Source organism: Aythya fuligula, chromosome 15 (assembly GCF_009819795.1).
Source record: "Aythya fuligula isolate bAytFul2 chromosome 15, bAytFul2.pri, whole genome shotgun sequence".
In the NCBI taxonomy this organism is placed as follows: domain Eukaryota; kingdom Metazoa; phylum Chordata; class Aves; order Anseriformes; family Anatidae; genus Aythya; species Aythya fuligula.
In genome coordinates, this window is record NC_045573.1 from 16,526,645 (window position 1) to 16,542,135 (window position 15,491).

The 15,491-nt window shown below is 39.1% G+C and overlaps 1 protein-coding gene across 2 annotated transcripts in view; it reads right to left on the bottom strand.

Moving 5' to 3' along the window:
- Positions 1-15,491, bottom strand: part of GRIN2A (glutamate ionotropic receptor NMDA type subunit 2A) — a 191,631-nt gene that overhangs the window by 66,993 nt on the left and 109,147 nt on the right. For both annotated transcript variants that reach the window (XM_032197371.1, XM_032197370.1), the window contains exons 3-4: positions 14,581-15,173; positions 2,948-3,062 (exon numbers count right to left, since the gene is read on the bottom strand). In XM_032197371.1, the coding sequence (XP_032053262.1) occupies positions 2,948-3,062; positions 14,581-15,173 (708 nt within the window). The remainder of the gene's footprint in view (positions 1-2,947; positions 3,063-14,580; positions 15,174-15,491) is intronic.

Consider the following 15,491-nt stretch of genomic DNA (forward strand, 5'->3'; position numbering starts at 1 on the left):
GTTAATAGGCTGGGTGAGATGTCCAGGTCACACCTCACTGAGATAAGCTTAATGGGGGACTTGCAGCTGCTACTGCTGGACCTCTGAGACTTTCTTCAGCACTAGCAGTGTTCCTGCAGACTTTTGGTGATAGTGGGGCAGCACTGTTAATTCTGGCAAATTTATCAAGTTTCATTGAAACAAGCACATTAAGCTTGTCTTCTTAAAAATCTCTTGCCTAAGAACAGCAGCCCCATCAGCTGTCAAGATATAGCAGGAAGACTATGAATGTTGATGTCAGAAGTTTGAGCAGCTGCTCTAGGATCTGTCAAAATAACTTGCTGGATGCCTGCTGAACGTGCCCAAAAGTGATTTTCAAACTATTATCATCCAACCAGAATCAGTTATGGGACAAATCCCCAAGTCAACCCCATTTACATATGAAGTTTCCGTTTCAAAGTATTGATACTGAGTCATTTGTAAAGGAAAAAAGAACTTATTTTCCTAAGGATAAGATATATGCTCTTCAACTATGCTTGAATGTATTTTCTATAACCTCAAGCCCTGAGTCAAATAGATCAATTTTTGAGACCAAGGAAAAAAATGTATTTAAATAAAAGCATGTTATTATACTAAAACCACAGGAAATTGAGTTTTCATATTAAATCTTGTATTTTCAGGAGAATACTGGGTAAAAAATTGTCCCATACAACACAATTATTCTTTCTTACATGAATAATAAAGTAACTATTTGCAATTTCTGTGTACATTAGTTACGTTACTATTATTAGCATCCTGTTGCATTGTCGGTTTTTCACATGAGTAAATCATTTAATTAGGTTCTAGGACTTGATGTTTTCCTTATAGGATTGAGAACATTTAATAAGACTGTAATATACTGTAATTAGAAATAAAAGCATGCACCTGTCAGGAAACTCAAAGCAGAAAATGTTGTATCTCCGATGACTAACTTTGACAGTTTTGAAACCAAGCAAAACAGTGCAAGGAGAAAGCCAATTTCTTTCTCCTTGTTTCTACAAGATATGGAGTGAGGAAAGAAACTTGGAAGGAATGTCAAGATGGCACTACAGATATGTACAAATAAATCAAGAGGTGGTCAAGAGTCTTCTCATGTCTAAGTCAGAGGAACATTTCTGCTATTTCTGAAGCGCAGAGTGATATTCTACTGCTATAAATGTGGGGTGCTCCAACATGGCCGAGCACTGCCTCCAGTTTGCCAGGATAATTGATTAGTCAGTTTATTTGTCTTCATCCACGGAGGCAGAGATCAGCTTGAGGTTGGAAGAATAATTCTGGTGGTGACAGCCCGTTCTTGGCTGCCTTTTGCTTCTGCCCTCTGACATAATTAAACCTGGCTGCCTTCCCATAGGACAGAGGCATATGACAGAAGCAGATACAAAAGCTGCAGCTAGGGGCAGGTTGTCTCTACCAAAGTAAGTTGTCTGGCCTGCTACCAGAAGGGCTCTAAAGCAAAGGCAGCAGCTAGGAGTAGATGCATCATATTTTCTGGGCAGCAGCACCCCTTCAGTTACTCTTCATCTTTCCAGAAACCCCTCAAACACGGAGGGATTTACCAGATGGAAGATGTAAGCCTCAGCCTACAGAGAGCCTTGTAGCCCAGTGCAGCAGGTGTACAACATGCTGTACAACATGCATGGTTAGATACAGAAAAAGCTGGACTAAATCTTCCATTCTCTCATATGGGAGACACTCAAGGGTTAACAAAGGCCCAAACTATTTACTGGAAATATTGTTGATTCATATATTCAGCACTTCTTCTCATTTGCTAGTTCATTTCAAGAACGTCTATGTCCTCTTGTCCTGTGAGCAGCCACTTTAGAGAAGTCTCAAGAGACTAAATGTATAAAGTTATGATACCGTGAGCATTGTAGTCTGCCTCTATAACCATTTTCTCCCTTTGGTGCCATACTAATATTCCCCGTGTAGAATAACATTTTTTTGCAGAACATTATATGTGACGTGCAGACCATTGCAGAATTATGAAAATTTCTTAGCTTATTTTAAAATTGTTACTGAGAAAGAGATTCCTCCAAAGATTCAGATTGACACATTTCAATAGAATTAAATTTGTCAAGAGAATTAAATTTGCATCAAATGAACATCAAGAAATACATAGCATAATCTACAACTACTCTCAGTGTTTTGCATGACTAGCATATTTACTGAGATGTCCTACAGTAATTCTTATTTTGTCATTATTATTCAACATCATGAAGAGCCTGGCAGTCTTACAAACTGGATTTGAACATTTATGGGATCCTAAAACTATAAGACAAAAGAGCTCATAGATTTCAGCAGCAATTTAGGTAATGCATGATCATGCTTTATGAATTTAAAATAAATTGGGGGTGGGGTGGTACAGCTGTATTTTTTTCTTATAGTGTAAACAGTTTCTAAGGTCCTGTATTTTTAAAACATGGGACTACAAATAATCCTGCAAAACATCAGAGCCAAAATTGAGAATAAAATCTGCTTAAAACCTGTAGAAAGATAAGAAAGAAGGAAAAAAATAATTTAATAAAAGCAAGTAAAAAGGACTTTTCTGTAGAGTTCCTGGAGTATGTCAAGATATATAAATCCACCCAAGCTTCAGTAGTTAAAGTTAGTTAAAATTCAAGTTTCAGGAAATTTTTCAGTTCACCATTTTATTTTACCAAATTGTGAGAAGAAATGTAATGTACATTTCACATAAATCTTCTGAAATCCATGTGGCCTACCTTCATTGATATGTTGCTTTCCCTATTAAAATTCATTAGACCTACTCAGAATAAGATAAAATTATTTTCTCTGAGCTGTTGTGACAAACCTGCTACAGCAGAATATCATCATTGACATGTGTGATGTTAATCTGTCTACCTGTCATTAACAGGGTTCTACCAAGTCTCTCCTACCTCCTCTCAATCTTTTACCTACAGATGATGCTCACCTTCTCCCATTCGCGATCTTTGTTCAGTACAATCACCACCAGCCTGGGATGTGCCTGATAACCATCAGCTGTGAAGGACAAATCTTTACCTTCCCAAGTCACATTCATCATAAACCTAGGAGAAAGGAAAAAAAAAAAAAAAAAAAAAAAAGGTACAGTGAAAAATTAATGAGCTGTCCCAGCAGTTAATGAGCAAGCTAATTCAGTCATCAGAAGCACTGATGAAGTCCGTGCATTAAATTCTGTTAACACTGTAAAAAAACATAAAGTGTTTCAGTACCATTTTAAGCACATCCACATCAGAACTGTGTGTAACATCACACTTTCGTCTCACTAGTATAATACTCAGAGGTCACTGTATCTCTTCTGGCTTCATCTGTTTAGACCTCCAGGAGTCCTATCAGCCCTTCCTGACACTGCAGCTTTGCATGCTGTCTCTGAGACACATGAATAACTTCCACTAATAACTTCAGAAAAAAAAAAAAAAAGACAGACATAGAAACTTTGAAGTTCATTCATTTCAATATTTTCAAGAAGAAAAAAGATTTATATTTTTATTTAGGTTAATTTTCAGTGGTTTACAAAACATATATAAGCTAATTAACATTTCAAATGAAAAAAAGAGGGAGGATTTTGTTGTTGTTGTTGTTGAAAATGTTGGTTCAATCCCAAATTTCCTGCCTTTACACTTGAGCATTGAATCAAGAAAATTGTTTATTTACCACAGGCTCCTGTGTAACTTTTCAGCTTCAAAAAGAAAACATATCCAACTGAAAATTTTGTGTAAATTTCTGTCAATGGAAGGATATTACTCAGGATACTACAATAAGAGGAGCCACAGCACTATTGCTTGCTTTCTCCATCTTCCTCCTCCTCTACTGCCATGCTAACCTATATGTTCTAAAGACAGAAAACTACTCCTTATAAGCAATCCTGGCATCAGCAGAGATTACATCATCTCTACCAAGTCATTCCCGTTGAAGGTCTTAAATGCCTTACTTAGTTTTTGCTAATTTTAATATAGTCTACTTTCTAATTGCTGCTTTCCATTCATCATTGAGACATGTAGCCTCTTTTCAAAAGCATTGTGCTTTTGGTGGTTCAGAAATGCCGGCATTCTGACTATCTAATAAACTCTTCTTTTGGTCTAGACTTTTCACACAAAATAATTTTCTCTCAAAATTTTCCATGGAATTGTAACATAATTCCATATTTATATTTGTTCCATTTCTACATAGCTTCAGTAAATCTCAGCAAGAACAGATTGTTTCCACTGCTCCAGGGTCAGAAAGAGTGATGAGAAACTGCAGTTTTTATTTAAAGCACAAATATGGAAACTTGCTGCCAAGAGTCTGCACACAGGCCAAGCTCTCCCTGGACTGTGATATTGCAAAAATCTATCATTTTGCACATTGTCTGAAACTCTCTCACCAAAGAAATTTGGGAACGAAAGGGAAGTGAGTAAAATTATGGTATTGGTGTTGATGTACTTCAGTCATATTGAAAAAAAAAAATCTAACTCTAGGTTGTCAACATGAGCCTGACCAAGCTATCCTGCGGGTGGGAGGAAAAACCTGAAGTCCCATCCTACTTGAAGATCTTATGGCACCTCCAGAAGATAATGTACCCTCCACCATATATCCACAGTCTGAAGAGACCTACACCGATTCTCAGGGTATTCCACTGGATGAATTCAGTCCAGGTTTTCTCTTAGGTGCTCTCCTTCTGGAATTCCCCACTTAACGCTTTCACGTCCTATCCCTCAGATGGGTGTGCTATGGAAGGTATTAAAGTTACTCTAGATATTCTTCGTACATTCTTCTGTAATGTTTTATCCACAAGAAACTGATATATTTTACATGGTGGGTTTTTTTTTCTAGTAGCAGTATGGTCTCCTGGTGAACCTGACATCGAAATAATTATTTTGTCTCTTGTTCAAAGGAGGCTTAGTATAGACTTAGCTGACCGAAAATCCCAGCAGCAACACACTAAATAAAACAACATAGACCCAGAAGAAATAATGACATTGCATCATAACAGTTAATAATTAAATGTGCACTGCCCTAAACAACCATATTAACACAATTCAGTACCGGTTTGACAGTAATTTGCAAATTCACCCACTGCAATAACACATATTTTATGACAGACTTGCAGCGTGAAAATTCTCCCCTCGGCAGAACTTTGCTTTTCAGTTGAACTAATTTCCCATATACTACATTTTTCATCCAGCACTAAAAGAGCTTGCTCAGGAATAAAAAAGCTTGTTTGCCACCTCAAGAGCAAGCGGCAAACCACTGGACAGAACTTGTGCATACACATAGAAAGCCAGCAAAACGCTCACTCACTGCTGAAAATCAAGTGCATTGTGACCCACGGAACAACATGCTGAGGAGAACACTGCAAGGGAAAAGTAAGGACATAATGTGAAAGCATGCGCTACTTGTATTCATATTTATGCACCCTCATTCACACGTCTCTCCTTTGAAATTCCTACAGATGAAATAGCCCCCCACAAGGAATGCCCACTTCTTATAGGGCCAGGCACAAATGAGCTCATCTCTACAAAACTGGAGGCTGAGGACTTTGTGTCTGGCTAAGGGCTGGACCACAAATAAGGCTTTGGTGTCCAGTCAGGATTTTAATTACAAAGCCTGGCGATCAGGCTTGAGTTGAATACTTCTTTTGTGAATTTTGTTGGGATTGTTACCCCAGATTTCAAACACCACTTATCACATTTTGGGGATTTATGTGCAGATCCTCCAGACTAGAAGCCATTCAATGGCCTTAAGAAGATGCAGTGCTGTAGCTGCAGTAATGTTCAAGCACTTCAAAATACAGATGAAATCTAAAATGAAAAACTGGATTCATTGTATATTTTAAACTGTGAATTTTCAAACCGTTGAGTAGTGAAATCTGCAAATTAAAAAATGGCCCCTAATCTGTAGAAGTCTCTTAAACACATATTGCCTGACTCATCTACAAAGGTATCAGTGAATGAGCAGTCTGAGCTACCCCAGTTTCTCAAATTGCAGCAATAAAAAAGAACTTCAAAGGGATTCTTGTTTTCCCAAGCAGGGTCTCCTGTACAAAATTCATCAATTGCCTGTGTTTTTCAGAAACCAGTGACTAATGTCTACATTCACTTTTGAATTGTATTTTTCCTCCACGAAGGACAAGACGTCCTGCTCTGCTTTTACTGGCAAGGATCCTAAGGTACCTGTCTCTCTGAAAAACAACTGCATGCTACTCTATTCCTGGATAGGAAGAGTGAGGAAAAAATAGCATTTATAGTCTACGTTATTATTACAAAGTTCTAAATTTGCCCAAGATTAGGTCTGTGGAAGATGTCTTTGGTTTCTTAATTGGTCAAAACATATTTCTGAAGTAGTTTTGGAATTGCCTATTCCTGTTCTTAAATAATTGCAGTGCTTGATTACTTGAGCTCCTTACTTTAATGGGGCAATTCAGCATACACCTTGGATTAGTAGTTAATCTGCTTTCACACCTCATTAATGCTACAACCTTTGCAAAGACATGATAGCAGGAGGCCTTGTGATGGTGGTATGATACTGAAGTGTTAATTGACTTTTGAAAATCCAAGTTCATGACTAAGACTCCCCAGGTGAAACATGTATGAAAGATGGGAATTTGGGGCAGAAGTTAAGCTATTCTCATACTGAATTCAAAACAGGCTTTTATCATAAAATGGGCCAAGCCTGTACTACATTTCATAAGCATTTTTAAACATTTATACTTTTTTTTTTTTCACCTTCTTCAACAAAACTGAAAAAGAGAAGTGCTAAAACACAACGGAAAACTGTTCACGTTGAATTTACAGCAACCATCTGAAGCACCAAGGTTACAAAACCACTCCTCTGAAGATTTCCAACTTAATTTTTATAGATTCAGAAAGATCAAGCGGTTCAAATAAGGCATCGGATTAATGCCAAAACTGTGCAATATTTACCCAAATTAAAAGTCAGATATTTTCCAGAAGAAGAACACATTTCAGTAAGGTGGGATTTCCTACACTTTAAATATTATATCACAACTTCACTGACTCCACTTTCTATTATGGGGGAAGACAGCAGAAGGATGAGAGTGCTACCTCAGTTTTTAGAAGACTGCTTTAACGGTCAGCTGAAACACCTGCAATGCTGTGACCACTCCTGGAGCAGAATCTTTGAGGCTTTTTGTTCTAGTTACACAACAGCAAACATGCTTCCAAACTGTAGGATTTCTTCTGATGTTTAACACATGTATGTATATGCAAGATACACAAGCATTGCCCTAATAGATTAAAGTATTTGAGAGCAAAAGCAAGGTTTAGTCTATTCTGTGGCAAGCATATATTTTAAGTAAAAATAATGAAAATTATAAAGATCGTTTTGTCGCAAACAAAGATCATTCCAGTATTCAGGGAAGTCCTCACTTGGGAGTACTTTTCCCCATGCTGTACCTCTGGAATGCCAGGCAGGGAACATCCTTGCAAATATTAATTCATAACAAGCAAGCATGCCTGGGCTGAAATCAGTGTGAAATCCACCCAGTGCCCAGCTCCAGAACAGATCACCAGCTGGGAAAAAAAGAATGGGTAAGGCAGAGGCAGTAATGAAAACTTATCACTCCTAAGCTACCTCCAAGCAAGGGAACTTTGTTATCAGACCTGAGAAACCCATCACAAGACCTGATGGCTGCATGGAGCAGAAAGCCCCCGGGACTCCAAGAGCTCAAGCCTGTGACTCCGGTCCTTACCCTGCAGCGGAAAACAGCTCAGCAAACCCAATAAATCCCTCAGATGCTATCACTGCAGACAATCATTTTTTTATTTAGCGCCTTCCGCACCATGGGGCAGTGTTTCAAATCTGTGACAACTGCAGGCAATGAAGAGAAACAGTGGAGACTTCGGGAAATAAAGGTTTCATAAAAGCAGCTCTCTGCCTCCTTTCCCAAAGAAGGGACTTCCAACATGAGTTTTAAAGTAGATGAAATACCTCATAGGTGCTGCTGTGAAATCTGGAAAATACTTATCAAGAGAAACCTGACAAAAAGTGATTTATCATTAAGAAACAGATTTCTTAAAAATGTCTATAAAATTAAATTGAGAAACTCTGTACATAAAATACGTAACAGGGTCTGAAGTATGTACAGAAACAGATCTGAATTAGATCACTATTAACCAAGGTAGTGATGCATTTTTCAAACAGATAAGCATTTTTTCAAGACAATTTTATATCTTAGGCTATGTGGGATTTTTTTTTCTAACTTCAGATCCTTCCCAATGATGCAAATACAGAGCCTCCTCTTCCTCTTCATGCCTCCTCCTCCTCCTTCACGTCCCCCAGCCCTCGCTCTCCTGAATATAACTCCTGTTCCTGGAGCTGCATCTCCCTAGGCCTTGAGCCAGCATGGATGAATCAAATTTTGGGAACAATATGCTCGGTGACTGTGAAAAAGAAATGGCACGCCAACTACTTGTACCTTCTGCCAGCTGCTCCTTAAAGCATGAGATGCCACCAGGTCTGAAAATGTCATTTTGCCCCAGTTCTGCCAGACCAGAAACCAAACTTTTGGAGAACCCTTCTAAAAGGGGGACAGGGTGGGAGCAAAATGAGAAAGGGCACAGCTGGCTGGGCAGGTGCCACAGACTAGCATAACCCATCAAACTCCAGAAGGTTTAGTAAGCTACTTTTATTAGTAGTAATAACATTTTGTAAAAAGTGCTAATATGTTTATATTTTGCTTCACCATTGCAGCAGCACCCCAGACTCATCCTTGAGAAGCCTGCCTGGTTCTCTACAAGGAGGCAGTCTCTTCAGCAACACCACCTCCAATACCCTTCACGTTTATATTTTTGATTTCAAGGCCTGCTTCCAGCCCTGAAAGCTGGCTGCGTTCAGCTGCAGAACACAGGCCATGCTTGCTCTTTTGTTGTTGTTGTTGATTTGCTTTTGTTTAGCATCCCAATAAAGGGTAAGTGTTCTAGAAGCCCTTAAGCTGCTACCTGATTCTGCTTCCTAAACTGATTTTGCTTCCTAAAATGACCTGACCTGGGAAAAAATTCTGATACAAATTTTCTATAATTTCTTCATTTTATCAGCGTACCAGCATCACATAAGGATGCTGGTGAAGTTTAGTTTTACTACCAGATGAATGTGAGTTTCATCAATTCATTTTCTGCTGTTTAATGTACAGAGCTGTTTAACTGTACAGAGCTACTGCACTATACAGAACTTTTATGCTATAAAAGAGGGCACTTAGAGCACATGAATTAAAATAAGCAAAAATAGCTAGTTGTTAGTGTTTAAAATATGCTCATCGGCAGGAAGTTAAATTTAGCGTATCCCTGTGTGCCAACCTCACTGCTACACCACCATACCATATCTCCTGATCAGAAGTCATTCCCACACAAACCAATCGAAGTGGGATCCTGCCACTACCAAAAATTCTCTTCTCCAGAGCATCTTTTCTCATTTAGTGTTTCACGTTGCCAATAAATTCTTGTCATCCAGGATGTCTGAACTCAGCTGGTAACATTGGTAGGGACTTGCAGCTTGATCCTCATTTGAAGACCCTCGTCTAAATGCACTGAGAATCTGAGTCTCCCTGCATCCTTGTGGTCTCATCAGCTTTATTCCTGCCATCAGCTGTTTCGGTTTTCTGTTTTCCCCTCTTTTGGATTTCTGTTTCTTTAGACCAGCAGATGCAGTGGCAAAGAAGCAGAAATGAGCAAACCCAGCAGTGTTCAAAACCTGAAATATCTTCAAGTCTTAAAATTGCCAACCGCATCCTGGGCTGCATCAAAAGGGTGGCTGATGGAGGTAATTATCTTCCTCCGCTCTGCCCCTGTGAGGCCCTGCTTGGAGTGCTGCATCCAGCTCTGGGGTCACCAGCACCAGAGAGATGTGGACCTGTTGAATGGGTGCAGAGGAGGGCCACAGCAATTATCAGGGGCTGGAGCACCTCTCCTGTGAACAGAAGCTGAGAGCATTGGGGCGGTTTAGCCTGGAGAAGAAAAGGCTCCGGGGAGGCCTTATTCCAACATTACAGTACTTAAAGAGGTCTTACAAGAAAGACAGAGAGAGACTTTACAATGGCATGTAGTGATAGGGCAAGGGGCAACAGTTTTAAACTTAAGGAGTGTAGATTTAGATTAGGTATTAGGAAGAAATTGGCAGTGAGGCCCTGGGCCAGGCTGCCCAGAAGTGCTATGGGTGCCCCATCCCTGTCAGTGCCCAAGGCCAGTCTGGATGGGATTTGGGCACCCTAATCTAGTGGGAGGTGGGAGGTGTCCCTGCCCACAGCAGGGTTTGGAACTGGGTAGTCTTTAAGGTCCATTCCAACCCAAACTTTTCTGTGATTATATTAAATAACACTTGCTTTCCTGCACAGCAAGTACATTAATAGTGAAAAAACATTTTGCTCTATATATAGTTATTAAATAACAATACATCTTCAAACACGCAATAAAGCAGATAATACTTTTTGTTATCTGCTGTTTGTTTGTGGGGTTTTTTTGTTTGTTTGTTTGTTTTTCCAAGTCTTTTGACAGAACTTAATGAAATGGACAAATCTCTGAAAATTGAAAACATTAAACAGATTTTCTGGATTATTCATCAAACCATCGTGTCCAAGTAATACTTGATTTCACTTGAAAGAAAAAGAGGAAAATTAATCTGTCATTGCTAAAAGCAGACATCAAAATATTGAACCTGATGAATGAATACCAGGACTTCAAGGAGAGCACACCCTGATCTTCTGGAGCAGATGTTTCATAGACACATTGCAACAGCAGCACAACAGCAAGGCTAAGGAGATGAAATGTGTGGTAGGCCGTCATCTGGCCATCAGACCAGACCCCTGTGAACTTCAGGATGCTGCTGCTCTCTGGCTTAGGTGATGATCACAGAATCAACTAGGTTGGAAAAGACCTCCAAGATCACAAAGTCCAACCTCTGACATCACACTAACAAGTCCTCCACTAAACCATATCCCTAAGCTCTACATCTAAATGTCTTTTAAAGACCTCCAGGGATGGTGACTCAACCACTTCCCTGGGCAGCCCATTCCAATGCCTAACAACCCTTTCAGTAATGAAGTTCTTCCTAATATCCAACCTAAACCTCCCCTGGCGCAACTTTAGCCCATTCCCCGTTGTCCTGTCACCAGGCACGTGGGAGAACAGACCAACCCCTTAGGTCGGTCTACAGGTACCTTAGGTAAGGTCTACAGGTACCTAAGGTACCTGTAGAGAGCGATAAGGTCACCCCTGAGCCTCCTTTTCTCCAGGCCGAACAAGCCCAGCTCCCTCAGCCGCTCCTCATAAGACTTGTTCTCCAGACCCCTCACCAGCTTCGTTGATAAATAATGGAAACAACGCCTGGTGAGAGTATGAAACCACAGCCTGCCCAGAGCTATTTGGTCAGCTTTCTAGTCTAACACCTTCACTACCAAAGGTAAAATAAGTCTCCAAATCCCATATATTATTTGGTTGTAATTGGAAATTGAATGTAACTAAACGTAAACACAGCATGGTCAACAACTGACCATGCCTATGGACAGGCACATCTTGCTTTCCAGGAGAACAACAGAGCAACAGCTTTGTCACCCCTCATCCATTCCTGTAAAAATCGGAGTTATTGTAAATGTTGGGAGATGTCACTCCCAGGGTGTTATGACTTTTAAACACAATGTGAATACACTCCTAGACAAAGCAGAAATTTCTATTCATAAAGCAGCATTTACTGTTTGTTTTGATTTTTTTTTTTTTTTTTTTTTTTTTTTTTTTTTTTTTTTTTTTTTTTGGAAAGAGGGCAAGAGAGAATTTGTTCAATTGACATTGCATTAGCGAACTTCTAATTCTATCTATCCTGCTGTGGTGGTGCCAGTATTTCACGCAATGATATTTTTCTGTCTTGGGTGATTCTAGGTCTTCCATGGTTGGGAAAAGAGTTGAATCAATACATATGCATTTAAAATTTATATATATATAGTGTTGGAAACAATATTTTGGATTAAATCTTTAATTCATATAGAAACACTATTTTATGTATAGATATCGGAAATTAACGTTGACTGGATCATCTCAAAAGCTAAAGCAAACTGGATTTTTTCAGGGTCTGGTCTGGAAAACCAATGAAAGCATCTTAGAATTGTAGTGGCAGGAAGAATAATTTATGTGCTTCAGAACATATATATCTTCAAGTTAATTTAATACTCAAAGGATTTAAGAAAGAGGGAGGAGGAGCTTTCACTTCAGAGCTTCCTTTACATAGAATTTCTTCATAAGTGGAGATGAACCTTGCTATCTAGGTGTGGGAAGCAGCACATAAAGCATTACCTACCTCCATTTACACACAAATTAGCTATTATGGCATAGCCTTAGAATACTATACTGGGTTTAAAGCTGAATTTAGACTGTCATTGTAGCAGATGAAGTCTAAAATCCTCTTTCCTGCTCTATTTTTGAGCTTGATTTTCCTCAGGCATCACCTTATAGGGCTACTTTCCTGCTCTCCACTGAGTGGTCTGCCCCTGAGTTTGCCAGCAGTGCTCCGCTGTGTGACCCCACTTCTCCTGCATGTTCCAAGCATGGACAGGGAGGCCCAGTACAGCAATTATTTTAGCCCTTTATCATTGTAAGTATGCTCTGAAATCCTTTCTTCAAGTTCGTTCCTTAATACAGCATCATATACATTTATCTTTTAGTTTAAAATACAAAGCTGCACTCTCTGTGGCCTTGAACTGTGAAGATGACATTTCAGAATAAAACCCCAATTTAGGCATTGATTTCTAGAGGACACTTTGACCTTCATGTAGGAAGAAAACTGCAATTGAGGAATGAGGAAAAGAAAACTCAATTAATTTATTTTATTCACATTGGCATGGAGAGACTGGTCAGCTCCCAGAGATTACTTAGCAGTGCTAAATGCTTGCATAAACTTGCTTTTCTTGCTGATTATATGTGACAAGAATAGTCTTGGGGAGTTATTACATAAGGAGAACTATTTAAAGTTTATACATTCTAGTGTAATTCTGACATTTCTAAATTAAAAACAGCCTGTTTCTTGTTCCTATGTTGTTGGAGTAGCTCAAAGCATCTTCTGTACGTTCTCACATCAGTGCTTTGCATAACAAAAAGACTTTATTAACTACAGTGCACTATATCCAAACAACGCCTATTAATAATTTCTGTGTGCACCATGCACTGCACACTGCAGAATCTTCTGGTGAAGTCTCATCTCACTACCCTAACACTTGCAAGCCCTGTTCTTGTAGTCATACACATTTAATGAGAAAAAATGATTGAAGAAAGACAGCTTGTGCTGAATGCCTAACTCAAATCTACAGCTGTGCACTGCCAACCCTGTGGGGTAGGAGCCCTTTTCAAAACAGGTTCAAGTTGTTATGGTCTGTCCAACTGGACCTCTGTATTTTAAGCACCAACACTTGTGATGACAGAACACTCTAAGTTTTATGGTTTATGAAATACATGTATGAAATGTTAAAATCCATTTACCTGTCAGTATTTGGCCTCTAAGAGAGCTTCTGAAGAATGCTGTGCCTGAAGATGCCGTTTTCATAGAAAACAACAACTGTTCCAGGACATTATACAGCAAACAACTCCTATTCTAAGTATGCACGTACAGCTCGGAAAATTAAAAACATCCCATAAACTCCTATATGAAATTGGCACTGAGTTTCCTTCTTGTGCCAATTCCAACCTCCTTTTCTGTAAAGTGCTGCATCTGGACTATTCAGTCAAAACAAATATAATAAATACTGCTTCATAACTTTCCTATGATATATTATAAAGAGTTATAAAATATGCAAGATTCCCTTTACTTCCTCTCACAAAACATATAAAGAAATCTATTTCTGTGGCATGTATTATGCAACATTTTGGATACAAGTAATGAGGAGTACTACTTCCAATGGGGATATATAAAAGGCCCAAGATAATAAATAAACGACAGAGAATCCCGATTTAAACCTTGTCAGTTCCCATATGACAAACTGTTTTGAGGAAACTCCTATACCAACTTGGATTAGTGCAGATGAAGTTTTACAGTTATTCTCGTAAAGGCAACAAAAATTAAATCCTCACAAGCAGAAGTGACATATTTCAGTTCCGGTTGTAAAAGCTGCCTAACTAATCTAATGCTTCTACAATTTCCAGGGACACCTCCTTTACTGCTTTTTTCCTTTCTTTCAAAATGTTACCAGCTTCCTGCAAGTGATAGTCCCAGAGAAACTGTCAAGGCCTTCATAGCATTTTGGAAATTGAATTCATAGTTAAGGTACACAATGGAGCAATTTTATTAACTAAGTTTCATACCCCCTAACACTAATTTCTATTGCCTTCTACATCAGGCCCAGAGCAGTGTCTATTCTCCACAGCACGTAACATCATTTCCATGTGCACAGTAAGCATTGTGGCAAATCTTGAGTGAGCATTGCACATTCTCTTGGAACATCTGAAAATCATTGCTTAAAAAGAGTGTGACAGGATCAACAAAACAAACAAAAAAACATTATTCTCCTTCAAGAAACATATAATGGCACTAGAATGGAAAATTATCACGGTTCTGTAGGAAAAATAAACAAATAAATAAGACAGTAATCCTTACTTGTGCAAGGTGTGAGATGGCCGGTCGTTTTTCTCCAGTTGACCATAGCAGCTAGTTTTTGCTTCAGGAATGAAGGAGTATTTTTCCAGCATGGCTGATGCAGCAGTGGCAATAATCCCAAGGCCGTCCCGCACCCGAGCTTCTAAGCTGTAGTCCCACTCATCATAAGATGCTGAAATGAGTCCTGAAGGAAACTCCTTGGGGGTGATTTCTGTGTTACCACTAACCAGGCTGGGAACTATCCAAAAGAAATCATAGCCAGTAAGGCCCAGGGAGCGAGCCTCATCCAGTATGTAGATAGCTTCATCTTTGGAGCAATACAGCAGGATGACAGATGAATGAATTTTCTTCAGCTGAATTTGCGTCTTGGCATCTCCAAAGGCAGTATCAAGTACGATGATGTTCTGCATGTCCCAGCCCACAAAACTATTTTCCACTGTGGTCTTAATGACATTGATGAAGTCTCGATATCCAGGGAAGGTCGTGGTCACCAGAGAAAACACGTGCCAGTCATAATCCTGCATGATCTTCAGCATGACAATGGCCTCCTGCTGGATAGAAGCCCCAAACTGGAAGAACGTTGACATCACATCCTAGAATACCAAATACAGCGGAAGATTACTACTTTGGGACAAGTCTAAAAAGAAGAGAATCTCTACTTCTTTTTTGGGTCCATTGTGGCTACCAAACTTTTGCTGTATTCAAAGACTTTTCTGTGCCTTATTGTATTCATATCATTAATAACCTATGCTGATCATAAGTGAGTACCACAGCAAATTAAAATATTTGCCAAAGAGTATGAACATATATTTACATAGGAAACTGACCCAATAAATTAATATCAATTTTCAGACACAATGTAAATAAATTGCAATGTGCATGCTGTACAGATATGAATGACCTCTGTTACT